The 23143-nt window shown below is 27.1% G+C and overlaps 2 protein-coding genes across 6 annotated transcripts; one reads left to right on the top strand and one right to left on the bottom strand.

The window, feature by feature from the left end:
• Window positions 1-5631: 5631 nt before the first annotated feature.
• On the bottom strand, window positions 5632-13467 carry LOC112692192 (molybdate-anion transporter-like). Of its 4 annotated transcripts, XM_025566778.1 has the most exons (3): window positions 7692-8022; window positions 7385-7627; window positions 5632-7310 (listed from the first exon to the last, which is right to left on the bottom strand). In XM_025566778.1, exons 2-3 carry the CDS (start codon window positions 7386-7388, stop codon window positions 6241-6243), a joined length of 1074 nt encoding a protein of 357 aa, XP_025422563.1. In that variant the 5' UTR covers window positions 7389-7627; window positions 7692-8022; the 3' UTR covers window positions 5632-6240. The 4 variants fall into 4 exon arrangements, with proteins under 4 accessions (XP_025422563.1, XP_025422561.1, XP_025422562.1 ...); XM_025566776.1 differs by lacking the exon at window positions 7692-8022 and adding an exon at window positions 13289-13467 and having other exon boundaries at window positions 5632-7627; XM_025566777.1 differs by lacking the exon at window positions 7692-8022 and adding an exon at window positions 10404-10904 and having other exon boundaries at window positions 5632-7627.
• A 99-nt stretch (window positions 13468-13566) lies between these two features.
• Window positions 13567-19343, top strand: LOC112692194 (mitochondrial cardiolipin hydrolase-like). 2 transcript variants are annotated; one of them, XM_025566779.1, is made up of 3 exons: window positions 13567-13910; window positions 18486-18566; window positions 18630-19343. In XM_025566779.1, the coding sequence occupies exons 1-3, from the start codon at window positions 13891-13893 to the stop codon at window positions 19234-19236; spliced, it is 708 nt and encodes a 235-aa protein (XP_025422564.1). In that variant the 5' UTR covers window positions 13567-13890; the 3' UTR covers window positions 19237-19343. The 2 variants fall into 2 exon arrangements, with proteins under 2 accessions (XP_025422564.1, XP_025422566.1); XM_025566781.1 differs by lacking the exon at window positions 18486-18566 and having other exon boundaries at window positions 13570-13910.
• Window positions 19344-23143: the final 3800 nt, after the last annotated feature.

Here is a 23143-nt window from a genome sequence, read left to right as displayed (position 1 = left end):
AAAAAAAAAAATAGTAACGGAGCAAACACCGGCGCATCCTCCCAATTCGAGCACTATATGTATATAAAAACGACATGTAATCGGGTTTCTCGGTATCTATGATATTATGTCTATGGAAAGCATATAAAAAATAAAAACCATTATCATTTAAACTTCAATGGGATTTTGTTTACTAGTAAAAAAAGAAGTGATAAAAATAAAGCAAAATACGACACACATTCTCTAAATCGATAACAGTCATTTCAGCTTTAACGTGGATTTCAACGTGACACTACGTCTCGAAAAGATCTCTTTGACAAGGAAAAAATCGCGGTTGTGGATAAAGTAAAATCGTTTCTTCTAAACACTTCACAACGCAAAATCTTTGAACAATTATGGGTTCCTAAATCAACGGTGGCGATACTGCTCAAAGAAAAAGTCATTATTTACGCGAAAATTTAAATTCAAATCAAACAGACTATCAAAAACGTAAACGGGGAGGGAAAGACCTCAAAGTTGATGAGGCCTTTAGTGAATGGTTTTCATTCTGTTGCGTGCGTCATTTCAACCGTTAAGATGAAGATATGATAGGATAATTCCAATAAAAATACTCAAACTAAGTTAAACTGTTTATTGAAATATTTCTAAGTGCACGTTATTTAATTAAATTGACAGTTATACTAGTGTGAAGGTGCTTACTAAAACACGTCTTAAATACTAGATCTATCTAGATCAGTGGTTCTCGACCGTTGTGCCGTGAGCGCCCTTTAAATGTGCCGTGATAAATGTATAAATTGTTTTATAAGTATGTATTTACCAGCTTATTATTGATATTCGACATGAAACTGATCGAACTAAGCGTAGATACATATAATATTATTTATTGTATGTCCGTCGTGGCCGTCTCGTGTTAATATATTTTACAATAAATAATTCTCTAATAGAGTAGACTATAAATAGTATACATATATATATATATAAAAAATATGGTTCACATAATTTATGGATTGGTGTGCCGCGAAAATTTTGTTGGAGATGAAATGTGCCACATTGTTAAAAAGGTTGAAAACCACCGATATAGATTATTGGTAAATTTTGATATTAGATTATTAGTTTATTTTTTGTTATTAAACGAATTTAGTGATTAATTTGAAATACGATCGTATTATAGGATAATGTTCAATGTTATCGTATACTTGTATACCTAATGTATCTATTTATTTATATATTTTATCAAGTGTATTTGGTATTACAAATATTTTCTCAACTAGGTGCGGAATTTTAAGCTTAATAAAACTTGTACTTGTTAAAAGACATTTCCAGGATCACAAAATATTTCCTTTACTGTTTTAAGCAATGATTAGTTATTGATAGTTGTTTAAAAATAGTGCAAAACAGAATGTTATATTTGACTTATAATAATTTCTCAAATGTTAGAATATCATAAGCATAATAGTATTGTAGGCTGTAGCGACAAGCTACTGATGTCAGTAGGTAGTATATATTTTAATCAATTTTTTTTATAACCTTTGTTATAAAACATTTCGTACTTAATACAATTATTATTAAAGGGTCTCAAAAATGAAGTAAACTAGGGATACATATATGTGAAATGATTAAAATGTAAAATAAAGTTTTTTATTCATAGAGTCAGACATAATTTAACTAAATATGAGAACAATGTTTTAAATTATAAGTGAGACAAATATGACAACGCCTCGCTAAACTACAAAAGTATAAAATAAAACTATTTTAAGTTATTTGATTGTATATTATTGGTTAAAAGTATAACTCATGGGTGACAGCTAATAGAGTATTATAAATTAATATCTTATCCATAATAATACACTACAAAATGTCTATAATATAGACTAATACTTATACTATATATTATATAGTATATTATACGGAATAAATCGTGTATAAAAACAACAATAGCTCATCGAGCACCGATTCCTTATCGTAAATATTCTAAGAAAACAAAATGGGTACTAGTTATTTATTATTATGTATAATCAATATTATTACCAAATATGGTAATGTCTACGAATTGACAATATAAATAGACCTGTTTGCTGTTGAATTTTAAATTAATTTGATTTAAAATCGTTTTAATTAATAAAATGATTTTGATTTTCTAAAAGATTTTTAATGATTTTTATTAATATTTGAAATCGATTTCAAGCCTTGGTTTAATTGACAGTTGAAATAACTTAGCTTTTCAGTTGATTTAAAAATTATCTATCAAGTTAAAACATTTTGAAATCACCTTGTTGCTTAAATATAATAAATATTTAAAAGTAAACAAATAAACCATGCAAATAAAATATATATTTAAAGATTTTTATGTTTTTATTTTATGTATATTAATATAATGGACTAAGTAGTTATAAATTATTATTCATTATGTGAGTTGCATTTGAAATTTTTTTAAATAAAATTATAAAATACAAATAGTATTTTTTTGATATTATACGATCTAGGTATTGCTATATGATATAAAAATAATACTATTTGTTAAATCATTAATTTGAAATATGTATAGTTTAAAAATTAAATAATCATGCAAAGTAAAATAGTCACATACACTGTACATCAGATGTTATTTTATATTTTATATGTTGAGGGCCTATCTTTGGATATTGGGTTATGGCCGTGAGTATAGAATGTTATATATATATAACATATAAAGAATAAATAAAAAAAAATAAATAAAATAAAGAATATAAAGAATTTTAACTTTAAAGATTAATATAAATACGGTAGTGAGTTTAGGAAATTAGATCTTTCTGAAGAACGCAGTCACTTTTTATACGATCTACATATTAATTAAAAAAAGTACATAAACTTTTTTTAAACTGATTTAAGTTAATATTTTTTTCCTTATAAAATTTTAACTTAACGAGTTAAATTTATGAATTGTTAATCTAAATTATCGATCTTGTATCTCTTAACTTAACTCAATTCGAGTTAATTATTTTCATTAACTACCCCACCTTTGACAATTTGTACAAGATAAATCTGACTATCAGTGGCGTATCCAGGGGAGTAGGGGGTTACAACCGAAAATTTTTAATGTATGTATAATGTCTATTGATTATAATAAAACATACGAAATTCAAAAAAAATTTAATGTTACATTTTTTATAAACCCCCCCCCCCCAAAAAAAAAAAAAAAAATTCTGGATACGCCACTGCTGACTATATTTACATAAATAAAAGAGTAAAACTCATTTTTGAATTGTTTCATAGTATTTTTTTTTAATTCTAAATAAATGTTTTAAAAAGTAATTATTTACTTGTTTTTTAGCAATAAAATATTACATAAATTATACAATAACTCAACTCAATTCTTTTTTTCTTTGAATAACAGAAATTATTAAGATAGTACAAAATATCACGGGGCGTATGTACAACTACAAATATGTAGTTATAAAATTAAATTAAATATTAAAATTATTCAGGATAAAATTAGTTTATTATATTTCAATAATAAATGACCCAGAGTCATAATATAATGTAAAACAATGACATTAAAACTTTTAAACAATTTGGATATAAAATTTGTGAATTTTAAAATAGTATTTGTTTAAAAATAAATATTTAAAATACTAAATTCTATAACTATAATTAATATTATGTCATGGAGCTTTTATTACAAGTACAGTGAATGTTGAACACATTTTTGAGCTATATATTTTAAAACACCGTTAAGCATCAGAATAAAGATAAAACAATTATAAATATACATGGTATTGTTTTTTTTTTCTAAAATAATTGCATTTATCATTTAAAACAAAATAATAAATACATTCCGCTTAGAAACTAAAATGTAATTAATACATATTATTGATAGTTAAAACCATAAAGTATACAATTTTATTTTATTTTATCAGCTGTACATTGTACTGAGGATTAAAATAATAAACACAAAACAAATAATATAATAGAGTAACATGACATTTTGATCCGCTGAAGATAATTAGTTCCGTTTTGTAAAATAAATTAATTTTTTTTTATTTGCTTTTAATTAGTTCAATGAATATATTAGGGATAAATGTATTTTTTTTTTATATCATTAGTTTAATACAAATCGAATATAATAATTAAACCATCACATCTCCTTAATATCAAGTATAATATAAAATAATAAAATAAATTTTTTATAATATTTAACAAAAATTTGTAAAATAATTTTGCTTGTAAATCTTCAGAGTATCATTCATTTTTCAGAGGAAGTTATTATGTTAAATTGTTCGATTACATCGTCAATATTAATATTATAGACTAAGCTCTGTTCAATTGTAGCTGCCTATCTAATCGAATCTGATTCATTGAACTATGTAATATTTTTTTTTTTACGTTATCTAAATTAAAAACACAAATGGAAATAAAAATATATAAGTACGATTTTATTGAATAATGATTATTGTCACTATGCATGTATATAAACACCCGTTATAAAGTATTAATTTAGATAATACAAAAACATTATGCCCACAATTTTTACATTATTAATCATGTACCATATAATACTAATTATTGTACTTTCTTTACCTAGTTGAGTCCTTCTTTGTGGCTCTGCTGCTCGGTCAAGAAAATGATATAATGATGTTAGCGGTTGAATGCATATGTCGTAGGCATATAGTCAAATCACTATCATCTACATCTATCACATCTAATTAGTTATTACCTGTATATATTTATGATTTAATTTTTAAAACAATAGTAATAATGAACACGAAATTAAACATATTATTTTATGTATTAACGTGTTTTACATATTAATAAATAATACATAGCTTTTTTATATATAAAATAGCAATAAATAAATGATAGAAAATATATTTAAATTTTTAAAATAATACAAAATGTTTTTTTATTATTTGTCTGACATTTAATCAAATGCCTAGTCATTTAATTAAATTACTAGGCATTTAACTAAATGTCTAGGCGGACAGTGAAATTGCATAAACAATAACTATATGACTAGGCATTTAATAAAATGCCTGATTTGACTTTATGCCTACGACACATATACTATTTTGGATAGATTATTTTTATATTGGGTTAACAACTTGGTTATTACGATCGTGAAGTTGTTTACATTATCGTAACTGGGATTACAATCCTCAAAATAAGAAATTAAAAATTAAATGTTAAATCTTCAATTAGCAGATAAATATACTGATGTCAAAGGTGCTATTTAAACTAGAGCTTCTCTAGGCGCCAGAAAGTTAGGTATGGCTGAAGTTTAACCAGGTAGGTACCATTGTACCCGTGGTTGGTAGGTACAATACACTTTAAAAGGGTTTAGTTTACATACTGTATTCAAAAATATGATGGTATGGTACTCCAATTGCTATGTACGGGACAGGGCGAGGAGATATGTTATTTATATTGTAATAATGAAAAAATTGATTGACATTCAAAATTCGAAAAAAAATTCTCATTTTGTAGAGTAGGTAGGTAATTAAAAGAAATATTTTTCAAACATAAAACATTTCATTTAACTATAAAATATGTCAAAAAATAAACTTTTTTAAAATTTTCATTATAACAAATAAAAAAATTCATCAAATACCATATAAAAAAAGTTAAGAAATGAAATAAAGAATGTTTTAAAAAAAAATAGTTCTAAAAGTTGTTAAATAATTTTATAACTCAGTCTTTGAACGATAAATGCAAATTTTTTGCTAATAATTGATCTTAGATTGTCAATTTTAATAAAACACTTAATTATACTAGTTATCTACTAAATACTCAATACAGAATGAAAATATGATATTCATAAATCTAAACTTAAGTAAGCTTTCTTTTAACACGTCGACAAAGTTTGGTTTAGTATTTATGTTGAAATATGAAACTATACTAAATGTTGTTAAGAGTCTTGTCTGGCAAATGACAGCGAATGAAATGCTTTTCTAAAAAAATTCACAGAGTAGATACAAAAAAGAAAAAACTGCTAAAACAATTTTATCCTTTTAAAATGAATGTATGTGATCAGAAAATTAATTTTTTTAAAAAACGGAGAAATGAACCCCATGGATCAAAATGTTCTTGGGGGACAATCTGATTTGTTGAGGATATTTTGATCTTCGGATCTAAATGTCACCTTACTTATAATATTATATTAAAATTTACATCATAAATTAAATTAATTACATGATATAAATTTAATTTCAATAATAAAAAAATAATATTAATTAAAATGACACAATAATTAAACTCAAAATTAAATTATAAGCTTAGTGTAGCTTTTTAAATTTCACTTTCATAACTCTTAATTATAGTTTCGCTGTAGAGTTTAGAAAATATTTTAGAAAATAATAATGTTATAGATGTAGCAATGAAACATACTATAAATATAGAGAAAATTATATTTTCATTAGTCTTTTCATTCTCTTGATTAAAACGTATCCATAAAAGTGCTAAACAAATAAAAATATTGCTTGGTATTTTAATAACATTGGAAATGGTAACTCTTATCTTCTCTGGTATCACCTGACTTTTTAAATAAGTCATGGATGGTAAATATATACCAATGGAAACTTCATATAAAATGAAAAAAATATAACATGTCATTATTGTATATGGTATGTAACTATTAAATATGTCAGATATTGCTAATGAACATATTAAAAAGGAAAAACTGGCTAAAAATGTAGATAAGTGTAATAGTTTTTTTGAATCTAAAGAATTATTTTCCAATAATATAGAATATAATTTTGAACCTATCATCAAAGCTAACATAAAACTTGAAAATACCAACCCTAATGGTGGTGTTAGAATATCTAATGCAGGGGTCCAAATAAATATAAATAAGTACATAACACCTTCATACAATGACTGAACGACACTGAGAGTAAAGATGTTTTTATTGGTTATCCATAACATAACAGCTGTTTTAACAGAAGTTGAAGCAGATTTTGAATTATTAACATAGTGTTCATTCAGGATCATAACATATGAGCTGGTAATTATAAGAAATGGAATGGCTGTTATAAAAGGTGCAACCGGTCCAAATTCTAATACACTGACTAGAAAGTATGACAATATTCCAGCAAATATAGCAAGTGTTGCATTAAAAAAAGTTGCTTTTGCAAAAGTATTGCTCAACCATTCGTTGGGTAACTTGTAATAGTTAATATGCTCATTGATGTACCATGAGTCATATGCCGAATACAAAATTGATGTACTAATACCACCTAATATTCTTCCAACAAGCAACAGATGATAGTTTCCAAATAATTTTGTTAAACAACATCCTGAATATAATATGCCATAGGATATACACAATATTTTACGACCATAGATATCTGCTAATGCACCTGTAATAGTGCCAAATAAACTGTTAGATATTGTACCAGTAATAAAGAGAATAGCAATCTCCCCTTCATTATACCCATATTGTTTATATAGACTATACACGTATGGTCCTTGGAGCCAATCAGAAAAACATGCCAAGCAGTACACGATCAAATAGTTTCTTTGAAGTTTCTGAAAGTCTAAGTTAGTTTCTTGTTTCTGTTTTTCCACCACATAGTTTTTGGACACAGCAAACAGGGCTATGGTGATAATCAACAGCACAGTTATTACAATCAGAAACATGATGACCAATTATCATCACAGTAGGTATTCAGCAAATCTGAAAAAAATTTATACATCTTAAAGCATTGATAGTAGTAAATAATCATAAGACCCTAACTCACCACCATTGTTTCTATAACCAGTTTCAAATTGTAATCGTATTTTAACTCTTTACATTAGGTAACCATATTGTGTAATAGTAACATTCTAATGTGCGTTGAATAATTTATGGAGTGCTGTTACAAGTATCAGCATACAAGTACACCTAATATTTAACACTTATCATTGAAACAAAATTGAATGTCACAAAACATTTTACTGTAGATATGCAGAGATCATATTTCTTGGAAAATAGCTATCAGTTTTTTCTGGCACAGATCAAAACAATAAGTATAATAAATAAGTAGGTAACAAAAAAATAATTTTTTTTCACTTAATCAATTATTAATAATAATAATTAACTACATAGATAGGTAACAATATTAAAATTGAGTTATGATAACGAAAATTTATAAAATATTATTCAATTAATGCAACGAAAAACTTCATTTTAATGGAAAATAATAATGAATTACACATTATATATTCTATATCAAAAGTGTTGTTTATATTTATTATCTTTTAATATACTGATATAACTTATCAGTGAACTCTGCTCTTTCATTTGATTGCACCATCAGTTAATGTCTAGTGTTTTCGAAGATAACGGATTTTTCGGTTTTAACTTGCATATAATTTTTTGCAGTAATTAATTATAAAGATTAAAATAGTATTATGTATGTGCTTTATCACAAACTCACGAAGAACATTTCATATAATATTTACGATCATTTACAATTTGTCGATGTTCGTTCAAGTGTTTGCTTATGTCAAATGTTTATTTGATTAAGTATCCACCTACACACTTCAAATATTAAATAATTATCAATTTATACGTTCTCAATGTACTGGTGCAATACTTTTCGTTGCGACATTTGTTTCATCGTTTAAAGTCAAACCTAATTACCAATAATTTCAATTTTAGAAAGATTATAACACGAATTTATTAATTTAACGAATTTAGACGTGATATCGTTTTAACACATGTATTTTATGTCGTCACAAATAACGTCCACATTTTACAAAAATCGGTGTACGTTTGTATTGTTATTAAATTACTAGTATTTATTATGACTAATTAGTAGTTATAAAAAAAAAACATATCAAAGAACCTACAAATAGGCGTATCACAGGTTAGTCTCGACTATGCATAATATGCATAGTCGAGACACATATTATGTGTATAGTTAAAACTTGTTAAAATTAAATAAATTTATAAGTCATCACGTACTGAAAAATTGGACAAGATTTTGAACATATATATGATTAGCTATTTATTAGTGCTATATTGTTTTTTAAATTTAATTTTTAAGTACGGACACTGAACAAAGATTGTTAAGTACTTTAATCCATTTTATATAGTAATTTGTAAGTTATACATTTCATTAACTTCTTAGGGCATTAGACTATGTCACGTCGCCACGAATAGTCAGATTATTCGGTGTCGTATTTCTATCATTGATTCTTGTTTCTTAGAATTTCTAAACACATTTTTGAGGATTTTTGGTCAATATCGATTAAAATATATATTGTCACTAACCAACCTATATTGTAACTATTACAAATAACATAGGTGTAACGAACAAGTTACCTACTAGTTAAATGTATCATACTGTAGTGATGAACAAAGATAGGAAATCGCATCAAATAATTTTACTCTACAGGAATAAATTAATTTTAGTTTATACAATTAATTTACCTATTACACAGAGACTTAAATATAAGCGAAACTAGGGGGGTTAGCTCCCTCCCATGACCAAAATTTAGCCCTCCCCATATATATATTCCATGTTATATATAGCATACAGTATACAAAAAAAGACACATTACAGTGAATCCAACTTGGCTCAGAATCTAAAATATATCAACATGGTATATAAGATTAGGGGTAATCTATAGTTTATTTTAAGTTTTGATAAGAGGGCTGTAGCCTCCCTAGATTTCTACTTTAGTTATGCCTATGAGCATAACCAGAATTTTTAAGAAATAAAGAAGGGTTAAACATATTTTTAAACAAGTTATGTAAAAGAGGCTAGTGAAAGTTCACCCATTATTCCCCCTTACCCATCATCAAATTTGAAATTTTATTTCCAGCATTTTAAAACAAAGGGGGGTATAGTCTCCCATCCTTGGTTACGCCACTGCTTTAACACCTAATTTTTAAAATTCAGTTTTCAAATAGTTTTGTTGGCGAATACAACTTTACAGATAAAATATAACTCATAGATATATTTGCTCTATGTGTGTCAATATGTGTTCTTAACTAGTGCAGATATTTAATTTACGAGTATGTGTTGTTCATCGTTTGTACATACGTACGTATGTGTATGTATGTGTGTGTGTGTGAGATAGACAGAGAGAGAGATAGAGAGAAATAGTGTAAATATTTTAACCGACTTCTAATGATTGTTTACCAGAAACATTTATAATAATCGATTAAATTTAGATCTATTAGACGAACATAATGTTATAATGGTGAACCGAATCCTTAACATGAAATCCGTTACTTCATTGGATCTTAATATATTTACATCTAAAATGTATACCAAACGAAAAGTGAATTTAATTAGTGATAATTTAAGTATATTTATCTATAACTTATTACTACGAGTGTAAAAACGAGTAAACAATTTTAACAATTATCAATCGCGCAACCTAGTGAAATTTTTTTTCTTTTTGAAGAGGACATACTAAAATATATAATATAGTACCTGTTGTACCTAGTAAATACTCACCAATAACTGAATGCTCTGAAAAAACGAGTACGTTGGCAGACAGTACTACATCGACTATCAATGAACGTAGGTATGCGCCGCGTTGGCAAAAGTATGTTATGTTCAACCGAAGCCGAAAATTTGTCGCACGAGAATAAATTAACAACCGATAGGTTACAATGGTGGAATGAACGTCTATACAACGGTTTAGAAGGAACGATGATACAAACGTAGATACTTTCTAAACGCGATGTGAACACGAGTGATCGCTGCAGTGCACCAAGGGTTGAAATAAAACCTGTCCTGCGCTGGCTAACCTCAGAATGTTTACAACTCTAAAATACACATACACACACAAACATGCATACACACAAATACACGTGTTCACGCACGCACATACGCGCTACCGATACACTACATGTACGGGGACATCGAGATCCAAATGCATTATAAATATAATACTGAATTCATATTATACTGGTAGATACCACATATATGGTATATGATGGGTACCTGAGACGCATTTTACATTGTAAAATTGTATGCGTGTAAAATTATTTGAAAAAAGTAATCGGTTCAACGAATGGGTAAATGAAAATAAAATCGAAAAATAAATAGTTATTATTATATAGACATTAACCTTTACACGAAAGACATATGATATTAATAATTTAAAAAAGTTGGTAGAAAATTAAGATTTATCAGTGCCTTCTTCATCTGATAAAGGAATACTGATAAAGGGTTGGTCAGGAAAGCGTTTAAACGCAAATCATTCGAATCGTGGATTTTTGTTTTATAGTTAACATTTGTATCGGCACGTTTACAATCGGTGGTGATCACCACTAACCTAGGATTTGTAAGTAATAAAAAATTGTAAAATATACAAAAATATGCATTTAAATTTTTATAAGATACACACAAAAATATAGTTACAAAAAAATAAAAGTTATTTATTGAAGTATATCAGTGGTTGGCTGTTTGTCTTAATATAATATAATTGAGAAATAAAATAAAATATGTTTGATAAAAAAATTAAGTTTTATACTTTAATCAGCAGGGCTAGAATTAAATACGAAATGTTAACTAGGAAATGTACAATAAAACATTCATTTTTCGCATTCTTATAATCGAAATATGTAATAATATTCATTTTATTCAATATATGCAATAATATACTTTTTATCCAAAATATGTAAAATAAAAACACCACCATTTATCTTACCATGAAGTGGTTCGTGGACATTACTGGCAAAATCAATAATCAGAAGTCATAAAAAAAAACATGCTGTTGCATACAAATCCTAGCCTTGGTGATCACCGTCGTATTCGAAAATTAATTTTTGTAATTTACATAAGAGTTAAATATTTTGTTTTAAATATCATTAACTCGAGTAAATTGAGTAGTAAAGTAGTTTTATATTTTTGCATTGAAACTGAAATTAAAATTTTTCAACTGTAATTGGAATTGGAATAAAATATTATGCTACATAAAACTAATTATAGTGAAGAAAGTTACACATGAGATAAAAAAAAAAAAAAAAAAAAAATGAAAAAACTAGGAAAAGAAAACCTTCCTATTGTGAAATATTTGAGTAGACACGGAAATGTTGTACTATAGTAATATTATTTTAATATTAGTAAAATATAATGTTTGATATTTTCTTGAAGTACTAGTAAAATTAATTGCTATATAATAAAAAATCATTAAAATAATCGATAAGAAAAAATTTATCGAAATGTTTTTTGGGCATATTGATTAGATGTTGAGTGAATTACAAGTGCATATTTGATAGTTTTTCAGTCTATAAAAATCCTAGTTTTACTTGTTACGTAAAAATGTATAGTATCATTGAGCAATTAAAAATAATACTAAAAAATGGCCATTTGGACAATTTCTCATTCCATTTAGGTTTAACTCTACAAGTTTTTACCATAACTCACTAGCGCTAAATTCCTGAGTGTCACAACTCGCATATAATTTGTATTATTATAATAACATTTGCTATGTGATGGAAACGGCAGTAAAATATCGTTTGTAATTTATCTATTTTCCGAAAGTTGTCGGTAAATGTGATACGAGTCAAAGGAAAGACTAATGTAACGATCGGTGAATGTAAGTTGCATCCCCCCCCCAAAAAAAAAAAAAAGGTTCCGTAATAACATATGTAAGTTACGGCCCGTGTTTCTATCATGTATACGTTAATTGCAAAAAATCTCTAAAACTAACATTTATAAGTATATTTTTATTGATGGATGGATAATATCGACTCGTATCAATAGAATATATTCGGTTCTCGATCTGCTAAATCGTACTGTAGTAACATTACATACGACGAACACATATTAGTTCACTGAAAATTAGGGGCGGCTTTAGGGGGGAGGGCTAAGGGCTAGGGTTGCGCATTGGGGCACAACTTACAGTCACCTTTAACGATGTATCGTCGTAAATATGCAATGTTATAAAACATACTACTAACAATTATTATAACTATACGGAATATTTTACGTGAACAGCATTTTAAATTACTAGTCGAACGCCTTGAGAAGAACTGAATCAGAATAATGTTTGGTTTAATAATACATTATCAATTACTACTTTTGAGAATTCGATTGCTATTCATCACTAAACCACTGTTTCGTTGCGTATTTTACATGGCAACATGGCATCATAATGGTAATAGTACCTAAACAAGTCAAAAGCAAATTCATAATATTACAATCAATAAATGTTAATTTTTCTTTCGTAATATATACGGGTATATATATATACTTTATTCTTGTTCGTGTGTGGCCAACAATTAGGTGAGTATATAGCATTGAAAGAGATATGACGAATTTTTTGGAACCTAATATAAAATTGACTAAATCAGCCCCCTTTCTGCAATCGGGGCTGCATATATACTTACTTTATAACAGTCCTTTATAAAGTCCTACTTTATTTTCACCTATGTTAGGCTTGACATGCTGAATCAATGTCTTTTTCAAATCAAAATGTTTATTATAATGATGACATCTGTACAAGTTACGTTTAACAATTTTAGCTTTTTTTATATCCTTATGTATATTTCTTAAATGCTTGTTGAAACCTGAAATAGAAAAAAAACGTCGCCTCGCAAAATTGATAGGATAACATAATGAAATAAACTTAAAACTTTAAAACAACAAAAAAATAAAACATTGATAACCTCACCATCATTGTTATCATAGAGTCATGGATTCTACAAAAATATTTTCCTGCTAAGAGTATTCGTAGTAATTTTATACGTGGGTTCAAAAAATTCTCACCCGCGAATACACACTCGTGTTTGCTATCTTATTATCACTACGAGTCGTTTCTCTAGTTCGCGTACGATCTGCGCCGGCTATCACAGCATGTTAAGGCGAACGCTTCTCGGGTCCGAAGTTATTGAAAACGTGTTCAGTATTTTGACGAAGTTCGAGACGTTGAATAGTTGTTTTGGAATTCACACGGAATACAGTTCATGTGGTTACGGACGACACATTACACATGACGACCATGGACTTCAGGTAAACTTATAGTTCGTTGTTCCGAGTCGACACCACACGTTCGTCTCGTAGTTGTTATCAGCTACTTTACTTCTAAATCGTATTTCTTTTTTATATCGGTTGAATAATTCGGCTTAGAATAAAATCAATCGTATTCTGTTCTCCAATCGCAAAAGGCAGAACTTTTCCCCTTGTTCATTGAATACATCATATGTTGTAAGAAATATAACATTATTTATTTGATCTATAGATCAACACTTTAGATTTACCTAACCTTTGTATGTGAATCATTATTATCAAACATGCATTATACCTCGGAATTGACATTTTATATTTGTTGGATATGTATAATAGTAGGGTTGCCAGATTTCAAAATTCAAAATGGGGAACAAAAAAAAGGATAATGTCTGCCCCTTCCCAAAAAAAAAAAAAAAAAAAAGACAACTTATTTTGTAACTTGATGCTTGTAGGTCGTGATGTCATAGGTAAACTGATTATTACCACTGCATATTGTCATAACTAAATTTAAATTTTAATGAAATTGTAAGGACGGGAGGTTACAACGAACCTACTAATAACTAACAATTATGAGTAATTAATTTAACTGAATGGACGGTAGTATTTTTGCCGTGGATTGAACGTATTTTACATTCATACCAAAATACTATATTTTAGAGATGTGTAGTTCATGAGTGAATCAACTCTTTTTAGTGAATTTAATTAGTATATCGCAAATCAGCGACTCGGCAATTCAGTACCAACATAGCAAATCACTAAATCAGTGATTTGGCAATTCAGTACCAACACTAAATTGAGACAACTGATCTATAAACCTGTAAATTAGTTGAATCAGTCAAGTCACCAATTCTAAATCTGAAATAATCGTCTTATCAATAAGTTCAATGTAATACTATTGCACAGTTAATACATTAATAGATATATTATACCTTAAGTAATTAAATTTCTTATAATATTATTTTTACAAGTGTATATTTTATTATGATACATGTATACCAAACAACATTATAATGATTTGTAATTATATATTATATATTTATATTCTTCTTTGGGTGCCTATCCAATTCTAAATGTTGGCGACCTTTCCAGCAATGTTCTCTTTTTGGTTTATCGTTGCTTACAAATATAAATTTAATAACATTATTTGCAAAGCCGTCTTAGGGTATGCAGGGACTCATGAAGTTAGGTAAAAATGAAGTAGGTAAAAAAAAAATGAAATAATGGGATAAGAAATAAGATACTTAATGTAATTGCACACAATTAAGTATTCATTATTTATTTAACTCTTACAATTTACCTTAGTTTTTTTTATAAGGTGTCGTATTAATACTTATTAATACTTACCCACTTGCCCATATGGTAAAGATGGAACTGATCATATGTATCCTACCTTCCCCCCTATGAAAGTGGCTGTACCCGTCAACAGCGTTTATATGTGAATTTATATTTAAAATGTTTATACTTAAAAAACAATTTTTTCAATTAATGAGTACCTAAATACTAAATATTAATCTTGAAAACTGAATTTAGGTTTGATTACTAATAAAGTGATAACTGTGAAAATTGATGAGTGATTACAAATCAGCTGAAAAATATTTATTTTAAAATTTAATAGATTTGATTCAATTCATTAAGATTTAGGTTCAAACTGTGACTTGGTTAAGATATGATTTGACTTATCAATTGTGAGTTGATGAATTGAATGGAATCATTAGAATGGAATCTGATAAGAAATTACACGGGCCCAAAAATATGGTCCGCCATATTTAAAGGGCTCATCGGTGTAGACCTAAAATTTAATATGAAATATTTTAAATACAATAAAGACAGTGGTGTACAATATTTTTTCTGATACCAAGATTAATGTTAGCTTTTTCTTGAATAATGTAAATAAACATACATATACAGAATAGATTAAATTCTGTGATATATATTTACTAATTATATTATATCATTAAACTTCAATGAAAAGGATTTTACTTTTTAACACGAGCCAAATAATAATCATATTTAAATAAATAAATCAACAAAGTTGCATTTTATTTTTAATTTCAGTTTATTAGTGTAGTAACAAAGTACATTACAAATGGTAATAAAAGACATACAAATATTAATAATAATAATAATAACAATAATAATAATAATAATAATAATAATAATAATAATAATAATAATAAATTGTTAAAAATAATTTTCAATCAGAATATAGGAGTATAAATAAATAATAATTGGTAATTACAAAAAAAAAAAAAAAAAATTGAAATATTATAAATAGGATAAGACAGTTTTAACTATCAAGTAACTAACTAGTACTAACTAGTAGTTAGTGTCTTGAGATACATTGTAAAAAAGATTTGTTTTTAAGGCTATTTCATCAGCACATAAAATACAATCTAGAGCTTCAGATTTGAAATTACTTATTTTAAAATATAAAAAATTAAAAAGGAAATCATTAAAACCAGAGTTTAGTTATTTACAGACTACTTACTTCAACTTAAGACAATGTTGATGCATCTAATGTGGTCATAGTAGACCAGTCTAAATAAAATAAAATAAAAATAAAAATAAAACAATTTTTGCTTTTGATACATTTTTAAAGTTTTTATAATTATTAAAAATTATGATATAAAAATTTACATTTTTCAACCCTTTTGTTTAAGATAATTTTTTTTTCAATCAGAAAAAAAATGGTACAGTATAAAGGTATAACAAATATGTATGATTTACCTGCATTGGGTGCTGAACAACATGGTGTTTCAGTTTCACTATTAAAACAATTAAATGGAGCTTGAAATTGTTCAACAATTGGATCCTCTTCACCAATATTTTCAAATATCGTTGGAGTGGCATCAGATTTCAAACGATTTTTTTGATAGTTACTAAAAATTTTGTCTTCAAAATGCTAAGAACAAAGTCTGTATTTTTTGTTCAAAATAACAGGATCAATTTTATACAATGATTTGCATTTGCATTTTTCCTACCAAATAGTACATCTAAAATAATAACATTAATTAATAATAATTCATAATTGATAAAAAAATGACGATCTATAACATGACCTTATAAATAAGAAGATTAATAGAAGAAATGCTTGATAATTACTAAGCAATTTGTGTGGCTTCTTTTTCTATTAAGCGTCATAAGCTCGAAAAAAATATGTTAAAATTAAAGTTTTAAGCATTATAATAAGTAAATAAATAATTTTATGAAAAATTGAAATACTACATATCTAATACTATCCTTGGAAAATGAAAAGTAGTTTCTTGGAGTAAGAAATTTGTTGCCCTTCCGTTTTCTCGAACACCCAGAAAAATAGCATTTCATGCCATAAGGGTTATTGTTCGACATATTAGACATTGTTTATAGTGTTTATATAACAAGATTCAAGCTTAACAAAATTTATTCACAATGAAAAATAACAAATAAAAGTTTTCACAAAAATCGTAAAAATTAGTATAAAACCACGCGGGAACAACCATAAAAAAAATTAGTGAACAAAATATGTCTTTGATCAACTAGTGATGTTTACCAATAAACCTAAGACCATTAAATTTTTAGTTGGTTTACAAAACAAAACATTAAATTTTATGGTTCATTGTCAAAAATCTTGATAATATATAATTGACAGTGTATCTAAATAATACAGATATAATATAAACATTTTTTCATTCTAACCTGTCGAGCCCTTTCAAAATGTCGGACAAAAATTTGGCCAAGAGCCAAGAGTTTCCATTCTGCTTTAATCTATTCTGTGGTTTTATCATGCATCACCTTTGATCACCGCCGCCACGACAGCTAAAGCGCTAATTAAGTTAATACAAATATGGTTTTGAGTGGAAAATAACGCATTGTGATGATAATTTGCTGTTTATAAAAATTAGTGATGGGAATAATCGAATGATTTAAATAATTGAATGATTGATTAGTAATCGAAAAAAAAAATAATCGAATTATTAGTAGTCGATATCAAAATAATCGGAATGGATTTTTCACTTTAATGATAAAATATTCCACCATTTTTTTTATCCCACTACCTTTACTACTGACTAGTGACTACTTTATAGTCAATGGTTTTATAAGTATAGTCATTGATATAGTGTATTGTGTATACCAATAATGTAATACAATTAGGTACATTCAGTAATATTAACTACTTTTTTATAATTTTTCGAATATATCATCAGGAATTATCCATTTCATGTATCTAGGTAGAGAATTAAAAATGTAAAATGGAACAAATATTTAATTATAAAATATAAAATGAATACCATAAATATATAGTTTACGCTAGAGAGCCTTGATATCAAGGCTTTTTAGTTTACACCATACGGGTAAGAAAATCGTTCAATTATTTGTATCATACGAATGTTTCATTCGATTAATTCGTTCGAATGATTCATTCGATTATTTTATCATTTGAATGATTTTTAAAATAATTGATTCGATTATTCCCATCACTAATAAAAATTAAAAATAGAAAAATAATGATAGGTGAATGATAAAATATGCCGTTTTATTATATTAATACAAAAAAGTGATATTATATTTTATTTTATGGGTAATTTTATGAAAAACAAGACATTTTGGTGCTCCAAAGAGAATTGTCGGGACGACGGGACAACAAATTAAAAAACGGGACGTTTCTGTATTATACGGGAGGTCTGGCAACCCTAATAATAGTGATGTAAGCATGTAATATACTAATAACACTTTTTTTTCCAGATCCGTGTCAAAAATATTATCTTTTAATCCGATTTGTGTGTCATTTATCTGCGCTTCATTTATGATTTGGCGCCGTTTCATCAAGTCTGAAAGAAATTACTTCAAAGTAACTTTTTTTAATCCTTTGAAGAAAAGCCGCTGCAAATGCACTAACCCTTATAACTCGGAATGTTTGGATGCCAACTGCTCCGTCATTAAAACTGCAGAAATAATTTGTTGTTTGCAAAATGCCACAAAATCAATAGACATTTGTGTATTTACTTTATCCCATGAACGAATTGCCACTGAAATAATTGCTGCTCATAAACGTGGTGTAGTAGTTAGAATTATTGTTAGTAATTGTATTTTAATTCATGGTAAAGAAATAAAACAACTTCGGAATAGCGGCATTGAATTAAAATGCCAAAATAATGTAAATAATATAGGCTATATGCACAATAAATTCTGTGTAGTCGACTCTAAATGGTTAATTCATAGCTCAATGAATTGGACTCGTCAAGCTACCGTTAGTAATTGGGAAAGTATTTTAATAACAGATTTATCGAGTTTAATCTCCGAGTTTTCCAATGCTTTTGAATATATATGGCTAAATATATCTAATGATTAATATTTATGTACACTTAAATTTTTTTTATTTTATTGCATTAATTTTGTAAATTGAGATTAAGTTAATAACTTGAATTGACTATGACTATGTATATTGATTAATGGATAGTGTTTGTGTAAATATATTGTTTGTCATAAAAATAATTTGTTATTTATAATTATAAATGTTATTTCTTATTATTGATGTAGTTCATTACATGATGACCTAAATTATTTTCCATAATTATTAATTTTTGGCGCTCATGATAATACAGTAATATATCACTATTTAGACCTTTTAATTTGTGCAAAAATCCTGTAATTTGTTAAACCAATTTCAGGACTTATAATTTTATTATCTCAAGTATATACATTTTACGGGCAAATTATACAATTTGGGCATTTTATATATTGTCTGGACAGTATGTAAAATGCCTCTTGTATATTGGTCAATATAAATAACGGATATGATTTAATGAAATATGACAAATCAATGAATAATGACATGTATTTATATTAGAAATAAGTAGATATAATTGGTTGCATTAAGGTCTATTCACACACAGCAGTGACGTGACAGTGCCGTAACCGTTCCGGGATTCTACCGGCCGTGATTTCTATTCACATTGGTTAGTGATTCATCCGTCATTGAGTAGTGTGTGCGCATTGTATCTGCCACGATGACTTTATTTACGGAAAATGAACTTTTGATGATTTCTTTGATTTTGGACGAAGAGGAAGAAAAAGCAGTGAAAAAACGGATGTGGGTCCATAAGGCATGGAAGAAAAGACAAACTGAAGGAGAATTTTCCACTCTCTATAAGGAGTTGATGGATGATGGAACAGTTTTTTGAATATTTTAGGTTATTTGAATATTCGTTCAACTTACTGTTGAGCAAGTTGGAAGTGCATCTGAAAAAGCAAGACACACATTGGAGGAAAGCTATCACACCAAGAGAACGGCTTGTTATTTGTTTGAGGTAGTTGTATAATCTGATGTATAAGTTAAGACCAGGGATGTTATTACTATATTTAAAAGCGGACCAATTTTAACATGGCGGTTTTAAAAAAAATTAATATATATATATAGGGTACATCACGAAAAAAAATGACGCACCTGGTTAAGACATAAAATAAGAATTAGATTCAAGTTTTACAATTTATATTAAGTACATCCTTTATAATAACATATTTAAGTATTTATTTTTTTATTATACTTTTAAATCATACAGTTACTAATCATACTGTTGAAACGCACCAAAACTAGAGTCTTGGCTTTGATCACCTGGAGAATTGGTGAAAGAACTAGTCGCTGAAATAGATGCAAGGTTAGGTAGAGAATAGGCTGCAGTGGTAGGTTGTTCATAGTATGCTCGGGTAGAATACGTTGGGTTTGGAGGTGACTCCGTGGATTAATCTTGCTCCATAATCATTTTGAACTCGTAATTTTGAACAGTAGCATATATATCAGACTTGGCGTAATGCCAGTAGCGCGGGGGTAAGTTTTTTAAGACTGGAGCTATTCCTGATAGGAAAGCGTCAACTGGATGCTGTGGGGCCAATGGTTGTATATTTTCATTTTTTTTGACGAGGTACTCCATATCAGTAGCAGCGGCAGTTTTCGAGCGAGGAGTGTCTGGTACCGACTGTTTTGTTTTCTTTCGTGGTTTAGGCAATGTAAAACACTCAGCTTGTTTTAAATTGGACGAAGTACGACTTTTGGATTCTACAATCTCAGGACTAACAACGTCTTTTGTACAGTCTAGGGAATTTTTTTCATTTTCATGTTATCCTGATTCATCAACGACATCATTACCTGCATTCTCTTGGGTTGGTACTTCGAAATCTATGTTAGTCATGGTATCCCTCTCCGCGAAGAAATTTGTTAAAAAGGTTAGGTTAGGTTAGGTTGCTACGAATATTTATACTGCTTAGTATTTTTCGCTCTTTGACCACTTACAGTTTTATTTTTCTTCAGAGATTTTCTAAAATTTTCTAACCTTTACCAATCCTTTCTTGGCTGTGCTTCCCTTTTTTTTACACAATTCGCAACTATTTAAGTATAGCATAATCATATCCCTGGTGATATTTTTATATAGGTACGCACTGAATGAATTAACTTGCACTATACAAACAATTCGTGGTTACTAAATAGTTCATTTTTGAGAATAGATAAAAGGCCGACTGCACGATAAGTACTACAACTACATATAACTTATAAATCAGGAAATATAGTAATAATATATTATGTCACGTACACGCGTATAATATGTGGACAAGCGGACATCCCCATTGTAAAAATACGATAAGAACAAACAAACTAGTTACAGATAATAATTTGACTTTATTTTCACTATGTTTTACGATTTATCATATTTCATTAAATCATATCATCCGATATCTATATTGACCAATATACGAAGGGCATTTTATGTATTATCCGGACAATGTATAAAATGCCTAAATTATATACTTTGCCCGTAACATACATACATATATGTTGTACTATTTTTTTCTGGCGTTTATTTAGCAGGTAAAATAACAGTTAATACATTTATATAACTTAGCACTTGACAGTATTCCATAATAGTAATGTGTCTTCACTAAATATTGTAGAATACCAAACATGTTTTGTTATTCTTTACTGTTGAAATAAAACTGTAAAATGTAGACCGTTCAGCGATTATATAAAAATGAGGACAAAGGGAATATATTCCCCTTCACCTTTTTCTCAATATTTATAATAATATATTAAAATAGAAAAAATATACACAAATCTATGTAGATGGAAGTAATTGAAAAAAAAAAGCAATTTTTTGAGACACTTATATTAAATTAACGAAATATAATTCTTTATGACTAGAAATATAGTCCTTGTTCTATAAATAATACAACTCCATTAAACTTGCACCAATTCAGTAAATTAATTGTCATTCATTCTATGATTATACACTAGTTTATGAATGTTTTTACATATAAGTGCCAATATTGTTAAGGAAATTTTTTTACGTTTTAGAATATGCAGTAATTTCATAACTATGCAATTAATGTTGAATTGATGCAAATTACATTACTTAAGAATAATTCATCAACAATATAGTAGTTATAAATTATTATTCATTAATCATCTTAATATTATAAAATACATTTATATATATATATATAAATGTATGTATGTATGTATGTATGTATGTATACATATATATAACCTTATATATATAAATCACAATAAAAATGTATAAATTGAACATAATATTATATTTGTTTTTTTTTAAACTCAGCATAGGGACATACATTTGACAATATATTTAAGGTATGTATATAAGATACTTAAAATTACAAATTAAAACAAAATATTTCTGTAAGGAAGGAATATAATGGATAATGAGTTTAATTATCATTGATTTTATGAACAGTAGATAAATAAAACTTATTATTTTACCATGTATAATGTAGCCATTAAGAATTAATGTGCGTTTTAAGTTTTAATTTTATGCGTTTAAATTATACTCACAAAAATATAATTACAATGTTGTTAATTAATTTAACTATAAGCTCACTATTTAAATACATATATAAAGCTTCATACATGAAACATACATTGAAATTTGATGAAAATTAAATATGGAGAACATCTCATACAATATCTCTTATCCTAATTATATTAATGATATTTAAAAAAAGGATTTCATTTTTTTTTATAGAAATAACTACAGGGAAGAATTATTAAATATATTAATGGAAAATATGAAATGATTATATTAATTTAATACATGAGAATTAATCAGAAGGTTAATAGTTAGCTCAATAATTTATAACATGTACCAATAGATACATTATACAATTTCTAAATTACAATACAGGTGCATAAGAAATTTAAAAAATACAATTAAACAATAAAATATCAAGATTCACAGAAATTATTTATA

This window comes from Sipha flava, unplaced genomic scaffold (assembly GCF_003268045.1).
Source record: "Sipha flava isolate LNK unplaced genomic scaffold, YSA_version1 71_pilon_pilon, whole genome shotgun sequence".
Classification (NCBI taxonomy): domain Eukaryota; kingdom Metazoa; phylum Arthropoda; class Insecta; order Hemiptera; family Aphididae; genus Sipha; species Sipha flava.
The sequence above is the reverse complement of the archived record's forward strand: the minus strand, read 5'-3'. Positions and strand labels throughout refer to the sequence as shown.